Source organism: Egretta garzetta, unplaced genomic scaffold (genome assembly GCF_000687185.1).
Source record: "Egretta garzetta isolate BGI_Z169 unplaced genomic scaffold, ASM68718v1 scaffold258, whole genome shotgun sequence".
Lineage (NCBI taxonomy): Eukaryota > Metazoa > Chordata > Aves > Pelecaniformes > Ardeidae > Egretta > Egretta garzetta.
Genome location: NW_009260413.1, coordinates 1,569,968 through 1,578,804, shown reverse-complemented (window position 1 = coordinate 1,578,804; position 8,837 = coordinate 1,569,968). Strand labels below are relative to the sequence as shown.

The following is an 8,837-nucleotide window of genomic DNA, read 5'->3' as shown; positions in this document are numbered from 1 at the left end:
CTTAGTTCAACTATTCACTTTATTTCTCTGCCTTCTTAGTAGTTAACGCTCTATTGACATGTACTGGGTCCTCTTCTCTCTGTCTATTGTAACCATTTGAGCTTGGGATTTCTGTCTCTTTCGACCCATTGATACTGCTATAACCAAAGTTTCAGGTGACTCTGTGTAACTATCTTCATTTTCATCCTCATCCTTTCTTGAAGAGTTATCTTTGCTGCTGTCTAATATTAATTCTCTTTTTTTTTTAATTCTTAGTTTCTTATGAGAACTTTCTGGTGCCCTTCCTTTCTTCCTCTGTGCATTATCTTTAGGTCATTTAATTTTGATACACAAAACAACTGCTGTCTATGGTCATGTGTTACTGATCCACCTTTTAGCCTCATACCTGGTTGCTTCTGTCTAAATTAAAAATTTTGGCCAGACATTTTGATTCTTCTCATGAACAACACTCTCCAACCAGGTTCAAAATGGCTAATGCAGAACTTTTAATCTCACTACTCTGCTTGGTTTTCCCGTTACCTTGTTTCTTAATCACTATAGGTAAAGAGGCCATCTAGCTTGTAGCATAAGTTCTCCTAATGGGAATTACTTTTGTTTGGACCTCTTGTGGATCTTTATTTTAACTAAATCAAGCAGATTTTGTCTAAATAGTGTTTTTAAAATCCAGTCTCTTTGTTGGCCAGCATGGGTGAAACACTTGGAAGTTAAAATGTCTTAGTTACTGCAGCATCTTTCTCTGGCCTTGACAAATGTGAATTTGCCCTTTTCATGCATGTTAAGGAATGCAGCTGATGATGCGTGCTTTATGATTTGCCTATACTATATCTTGTCACTACTTGGGTACTACAGAAATGTGACTCCCATTTCTGGTTGTCCATTGCAGTCTATTTCTTTTAACAAGTTACTTGAATAAGCCCACACCTGCTCTCTCCATGCATGCCTGAGGTGAATTGCCCATAAACATCTACTTGACACTTCACAGGATCTTTGCTTTCTTTCAGATTTCCTGCTTGGCTGCTGAATTTCTTTTTGGTTTTGTTTGTTTTGTGGTGTTTTGGATTGTGTGATGACTCCAAAAGCTGTTTAGGTAGTTATTTCCTGGAATGCAGACCTGTATGTTTGACCATTTATTCCCTCATCTCTACATCACTTTAGATTATAAACTTCTTGAGGGCAGGATAGTCTTAAATTTCCACTATTACATTCCCATTGGTACAGTGGGTCATAGACTGGGAGTTCCATACGCTATGCTAATAAAAATAACTAATTATTAATTTTTTTTAATACAGTTCATAGAGGGGCCATTTGAAGATTATTTAAAATGTTTGGAAAATCCACAGGTATGTTAAACTTGATTTATAATAGAAAGCAGTACTTTTGTTGAAGTTGACGGGTAATTAGATTTTTTTTTTTTTTCCTCACAATGTTTTTGACTGAGCTTAAGAGGTCTTTGAATTATGTGACTATGTACTTTTACGCATGCACTCTCTGTTGTAAAATGATCTGGGGAGGTTTTTTGGATCTTGATTTAAACCTGTTATTCCTCAAAATTGTGTCCAAATGTTTCTAGCCTCTTCTGCTTCTGTCTTGCTTGGTTTATTCCAGGATTTTTAATCGCAAGGATTTGTTAGTCAAATTCTGAGGTTATATACTAAATGGTAAATCATGCTGTTATCCAGTAGAACTTACTCTGCACTGAACTATGCCAATGTGAATGGCTTACAGCACTGCACTGTGTGTATACAAAATGTCTTTTTCATACATGTCTACTAATGTTTAAAAAAAATTTTTGAAAAATAAAACATACAATAGCTTTTCTAAATGATCAGAGAAATTAATATTATTCTATCTTTGAAAATTAACATGAGAATTTAAAAAATATTAAAAAAAAAAAAATCAAACTGCTACAAATTCCTTTCCGAAACTTAATTTCAGTCATGTTTAATTTAGTAAGAATTTTGAAAAGGAAAAAAAAGAGTTAAGAAAAGAAAGAAAAGTCTGGTCACATCATACTGGAGCACAGCACAGCGGTTAGGCTGGTAATGGAAGAAACAACTTTTACTCTTCTATGATTTGAGCCTGGGTTATGGTGTTACTGACATTTCACTGTTTCAACAGCTTTAAAGGGCAGATTTTTGGTCTGTCTTCAGGTATTGATATATAGCTGCTTGCATGAGAAATGCAACTATCGCAAGTTTATCTTGGCGGTTTGGAAGTGATCTGTCTACTTTGTGCTGGAGCACTTCACAAGACCATGTCAAGATATTTGTATGGAAGTTATCTGTGTTCTAGGCATGAGAGTTAAGCCTCAAGGTTCTTTTTCCAGTTAATCTATAGCTAAAAGCTCACAAAATCAGACAGTTTTGAAGGTAGAGAGTAATGTTTTTAAAAGCAATTCATAAATCGGACACTTGCTTTATTCAAAAATAATTTTTGAAAAGCTAGACTGCTGGTGGTTTAAGTTCAACAAAAGGAAAAAAAACCACTATCACCTTGCAAAATCATACTCTTTAATGATAGTTCTGCATTGATGTGAATGTTTTTAGTTCTCTCAGTTTTCATACAGATTAGTTTCTACTTTGGGAAAAAATCCCTCTAGCTTGTACCCCTAACCTAACTGGAATAGTTACTGTTATTTCAAAAAAACCTTCAGATACAATCAAAGTGTCTTGTCTGAACTCCAGACTCAGTGGTGATTTTTTTTTAATTATTTCTTGCTTCTCTTGATCTACACATGAGAAAGTATAATAATTGTGTATTTGATTGAACTTAATTTTCTTTTTTTTTTTTTTTCAATACAGGAATGGGTTGGACAAGTAGAAATAAGTGCCCTTTCTCTTATGTACAAGTAAGAAAACTTTAAAATGTGTTTTACTGAGATCAGTTCAGTTGTTTTGTTAATCACTTGGAATAGCAAAGATGGAATTGAATGGAGAACTGTAGTTCTCCAGAAAATTACAAATATGCTTTGAAAATTGCAGCTGTCAAGGTATTAAATAAAAATAGAAAAGTGAGCTTTGAAAATGACATTTAGTCTGGGATTTGAATACAGGTTTGCAATAATGTCATGCATCTTGCCTGCAAAACTAATTGTCAGTAGAGTCATGCTGTTTATATTTTGTTAATTTTCATAGCTTAATTTTTATGTTAAAATTGCTTTTCTTCCTGTTTCTCACCAAGGCTTTAATATTAACCCTATTGCTAAGCTGTGGGCTGTACCCATTTCTTTATTACCTCTGTACAAATGCTCTGATGGAGTTCCGTGATATGAGTATTGTAGGCTGTATGCTAGAAGGCTGTTCTCGCACCTCTCCTGGTATGAATTTGTGTGTACTGGTATGAGATGACTACCTGGTGTACTGCTGTAGTTTATTCTCTTTTCTGTAAGAATCTTCCATTTTTTCCACTGTATCAGTATAGATGAAATAGTACAAGTTTGTGAAGGGCCATAGCTTGAGCTATGCTTAATGTGCGAACACTCTTCTCGGTGATGAACAGTTTTGCTGATGTGTTTTTTATTACATACAACCCCATATATTAACATTCTTCACAAAGTAGTATGAAACAATATGTTGAATATGTATATCTGCTTTCTAATTACTGTGTGAGGGGATGGGTGATGTACAACACCTTCTCTTTCTGCTGTTTGTAAACCAGTTAAAAAATTCAGTATTTCAAAATGTTTACCCTAAGTTAATGACTTTGTACTTTGACTCTTGATGATACAGTTGATATGAGGAAAGAAAGAAGCTAGTTAAATTACTTGCAGGTACTTAGATGAGTGCTAAGTGTGGGAAATTACATGAAATTCTGTCTTTGCGTTTTATGTGGTTAATGAGACAGTTTAGAGTTGCATGTGCTGCATGGGTGGAAGAGGACTGAACTGAAAGTCAGAGTAAGGTTTGGCTCAGGAGACTTGGAGAGAAGGTCTGATGGTTAGATTGAGCCCGGGTATAGAGGGGCGTAACTCAATTTAAGGCAACAAAATTGCACACTTGATTGGAACTGGATGGTCGTGATCTTCTGTTTGTTGTATTTCTGGCCATGAGAAATGTATTCTCATGAAATAGAAGCAGTTTATTTTGAAGTCATAATACATTGGTATCCAGGACTGCAGCTGATAGGTGAATATGAAGACAAATCCTGGTTGATCATAGTATTTTTTAATTTCCCTTGGAAGTGTGAGGAGGCTTGTGGCATAGTTGCAACTATATGTAATATTTCACTGCAGACTTGAACTCACAGTTGTTACTGCCATACTTGTTTTGAGAAGATGGGCTTCGGTTAAAAGGCAATTTAGAGGCTCATAGAAAGTAGGAATGGTGGTGGAGGTTGGGGGAAAGCGTTGCTTCCCTTCCTGCATGCTGGCAGACTGAAGGAAAGCAGAAGTATGAATTTCCCATTTGCCAAGTGGAGAAGTGAGAGAGTTTCAGACTTTTCAAACATAGGATAGAAATGCAGTGTGAATAGGTTTGTTTTAATTTCCACTCCTCTGATCTGTCACAAGTATAATTTGGTTATCTAGTAAATTTTGCCTGCCTTCCTGAAGCAGGTGGGTCTCTTCCTCTCAGAATTGTTTTTTCTGAGTTGTAGAAATTTGGTCGGTTTAGTTTTTTTTAATCCAAACCCTGCATCTGTGAATATACTTAATCATTTTGCAAGACTAATTAAACTTTTGCTTGTGTGAGCAAGGAGGAAGAAGAAGAAGGTGGTAGGCTACCGAGCAAAGAATTCAAAGGGAGGGTTATGGATATAAGAAAGAGAAAAAAATTAAATTTAAGATCATGACAGAGGTTGATTATAGCAGAAAAACAAGTAGCAAAGATTGATAGTCTTACAGTTTTTAGAAAATAAAAAACCAAATAGTATGCCATATCAGTATTAGTTGTGGATTTTTCTGTATTTGTCACTTTGTATCCAGTTCAACTTTTTATGCTTTTTAATCTATAAAAAAAATTAAAATGTGTGGAGTGTAAATTCTAAATTCTAGCTGTAGAGGCTCAACTCTTTATTTATGATACTTTTAATCCTCTTAAATGTAATGAGGTACCAAACCTTAGTTTACAGCGATTAGAAAAATTTTTCTAAACTTGTTTTGAAAAACTATGCTGGACTGATAACCCTTGATGATGAGGACCTGACAACACTGCAACAGCACACTATCTGCTGGTTTGGTCCAAGTTTCCCAAAAAGTTTGTTTCCATTCTCTCAGTCGAGAGCTGAGGCAGTTGGGCCACTGTTTGGGAGCAGAAACTTTGTGTGGACCCTTCTGAGCGCAAGAACTTGGTTTGGGATGCAAGAAAACTTTCTTATTACAGACATGGGCTGTTCTGTTAGCTGGCCTCTGTGCCCAAAAGGGTTCTTGCATGCATGTCATCAGTCTGCTATTACAGATTTAGCCTGAGCCATTGCTCACCTTCTGGAAACTTACCACTGTTTCCTGTCTCTGTTCATAAAACCAACATCCTCTTTGTTCTGGTAGGTTTCCAGACGGCAAGGTGTAATGAATTTCTCCAGGACTGGGGAGCCATCATCTTTCTAGACACAGCTCCAGAAAACAGTGTCTGGGAATTTGTTTTACTTGTCATTGGCCCTGTGCATGTTGCACCAGCACATGTTATTCTAGTATATTCTTTCATAAAAGTAAGCCTTTTCTTGACCAGTGATAGCTGTACTCGTCTTCTTAAGTATTCTTTTCTACTAGGTGTTTTCCATGCTAACCTATGTTCCTTGAACTTGCCTTGAATATTCCAATTTTAAAATTAATTCTTCACTGCTACTTTTTTCTCAGGAAAGATTTCATAATATACCGGGAACCAAATGCTTCTCCATCACATGTAACTGAAAATGGCTTTTCTGATAAGGTAAAAAAAAAAGTTGTGGCTATTGTGAAAGGCTGAATTAAGACTATCTTATAAACAGCAAATAGTTTCATGTGAGTTTTATTATTCAACACAATGAAGTGTTCTGAGAATTCAGTTTTAACAATTTATTTCGTACATGTTTAAGACAGCTATCCTGTTAATACACGTAGCACTTCTTAAATAGATGGTCCGTATTCGGGGTGTGGTATATCTTCCTCGTAATCTAAAATTCTGTGAAAATCACTTCACAAGTGCTAACTCACATAGCTACCTCTGTCTTAAATGCTTTTTGACTTTTAGTCAAATTCTTTTTGATTTAAAGGACATCTGCTAAACATTTTGATGGCTTTATTGACACTTTGAGATCCTGAGAGATAACAAACCACGTTGGTAGTTTAAATTGAATTTAAAAGGTAGCACTCATATGAGAAATTAAGTGAGATGGAAAACCTAAAATATGTGTGTTGTTTTTTATTTTTAATAGGTATTGCTGTGCTTCTCAAATGGAAACCACTATGATATTGTTTATCCCATAGAGTATTCAGAAAAGGCTGCTCTGTGCCAGTGTAAGTATTATGCTGGTGAGTTAAAAGCATGTATTTTTACCAAAAACCTTAAAATGATCACCATCAGGTTTCAGGAAAAGGCTCTGCATGAAAGGTTAGTATAGTCATTTTTTAGTAGCTTAGTTTTCCATTTGAATTGTCAATGACTGTATGGTTTTGTGAGAACATGAATTCTTACTGTGTCCTGATTCTTGACAAAGCAGATTATATACCAAGAGGAGAAGACTTATCTGCCTCTTTGAATCTGAGTGGTCTAAAGTAAACAGAAAATGTTGGTGTACTAATTTATAATCTGTTGCATTGTCTTTGGTCAGCATTCCAGTTTTAATTTTGTTTTTCAGACTATGTTAGCAAACTAATTGTTCATGTTAAAATTATCCTTGGATGTGTAACTTGTCACAGAAATCATGGGGGTTGCATGCACAAAAAATAACTGTCTTCATGGATTATAGTTTTCTCTACTAGATTACAGAAATGCTCAAAGGTCCTCATCAGGTTTGATGGGTCACTGTGACACTCCCTACAAGGATTCTCATTCTTGATGAAAACTCTGCCTGTGTGCAGAGTTACAAGGCTAAAGGCCAAATTTACCTGTCAAGAAACCGATTTCTAGTAGCTTCATGTGTACCCATTAAGCCGTAGGAGCTCCAGCTGGCTTTGCTTCTAATGCCTTCACTGTTCCAGTTAACACATCAAAATGATTGCTTGCTTTGATTGAAGTAATTTGAAATGCATCTGTAATGGTGGTGTAAAATCTCATTTACCTTGTAACTGATTTTGCCCTTCCACTTTCTTCTCCCCTTCCGTAGCTCTGCTGTATGAGTTGCTGTATGAGAAAGTATTTGATACAGATGTAAAGAAAATCATAGCAGAACTTAGTGCTGTTGGTGTGACAGAGGAAAGTAACGGTAGCAGTGAAGTGTCTGCTTCAGATTCAGAAGATGACAATTACAGGTATATACAATTTAAAAGTTAACACAAAATGCCTGTGGGTAATACATGTTAAATGCGTTTTCTGAATTTCTGGTGGGTAGTAGAATCTGACAGCTAGAGTTGAAAACCTTTACAAATTACTAACAGAAGAAACCCAAAGAGGTAAGGTTAGAACTATGAAATATGTTACCTTCATCGTACCTAAGGACAGGGTTCTGGTTCCTCTGCTCTTCCTGCAGTCTAGCTTTGGGTCTCTTTAGGTAATGGAATATTGCCTTTGCAATGTGTCCCTCTTCCTGTTTAAAATAGCAGAATCCCCTGGGAGAACTGTCAGTGTGCCAGTCTGGCATGGTAAACTCTATGAGAATTACTTGGCTCACTCTTGCAACTGAGTTGAGTTACAGGAATCTAATCCAAGTTGCTTCCACACCTGGGGGCTGAAATGCCTGCTTGAGATGTAGCTAATGGAGAAATATGGATGAAGCTTGCTCCATTTTGTTCCTTGATCTTTATGAAGTGATTGTATTTGTGGGTTTATGTTCCTTTTGCTGGACCTGGATGCTCTAGCTAGCTTTGAGATTTTGACCTACTGATTCCTTTTGCACAGTAAGTCTTTGACAGTGCCATTTTGCATTTACATATTGGCAGTTTTTCTTCTGTTTAATACTGTTCTTAAAACCCTGGCTTGTTTGAAATTCCATTGAAGCCATGGAGATTGCTATATTAGTGCATCATGTCTCCTCTTCCCGCTGAACATCATTAAAGTCCTTTCCAGGGGCTCTGCTGTAGTCTGTGTGGCATGTGGCAGAAGAAATTCTTTGAGATGTTGGGAGCTGACTTTTTTTTCCTCAAGCTAAAAACAACAGAAAGGAAGATGATGGAAATCGCCACAGAAAGAAAACCAAGTTCTGGGAAAGGGATTAGCTTCCTTTCTTGTTTGGGGAAAAAAAAAAAAACCTAGGGAACACTTCCAATTAAAATACAAAATATTTCTGCCTTGGGGAACAATTATTGTAGCTAAATGTCAGAGAGTGGAAACCTTCTCTATTCCTTTCTGTTCTTGGAGCTTTCCTGGGCTTCATATGCAGTAGCATTACCCTCTATCTTTGGGATTCCTAAGAAAATAAACTGTTAACTTCCATACCACCTTTGTAAATGAAGGTCACGTACTCACTTGAGACTATCAAACTCAAATAATTTTGATTTAAACCATATGTCTTATGATGCAAGAGCTAGTGTGTGTGACTTTTGACCTAGTTAACCCAAATTACAAACACTTTGCTGTGTTTATGAAGTCTTTAAATTTTTTGCTTGTCTTAAAGTTGACTTAGCTTGTTTCATTACCTAGTTTTCCAGAAGATTTTTTTTTAATTTTATGAATGTGAACTTTTCGATCATGTTGTTATTAAATGTAATAGTTTATTTTGTTTTTGAGAGAAGTTAATGCTGACAGTTGTCTACAATTGCTGTAGGG

The 8,837-nt window shown here is 36.0% G+C and overlaps 1 protein-coding gene across 18 annotated transcripts in view; it reads left to right on the top strand.

The window, feature by feature from the left end:
- OTUD4 (OTU deubiquitinase 4) overlaps positions 1-8,837 on the top strand; it is a 30,407-nt gene that overhangs the window by 3,810 nt on the left and 17,760 nt on the right. For all 18 annotated transcript variants that reach the window (XR_004842632.1, XR_004842631.1, XR_004842630.1 and 15 more), the window contains exons 3-7: positions 1,290-1,340; positions 2,802-2,848; positions 5,792-5,864; positions 6,349-6,430; positions 7,240-7,384. Coding sequence is in view for 14 of the 18 variants with exons in the window: in XM_035899211.1 (XP_035755104.1) it covers positions 1,290-1,340; positions 2,802-2,848; positions 5,792-5,864; positions 6,349-6,430; positions 7,240-7,384 (398 nt within the window). In the remaining 4 variants the exon portion in view is untranslated. The remainder of the gene's footprint in view (positions 1-1,289; positions 1,341-2,801; positions 2,849-5,791; positions 5,865-6,348; positions 6,431-7,239; positions 7,385-8,837) is intronic.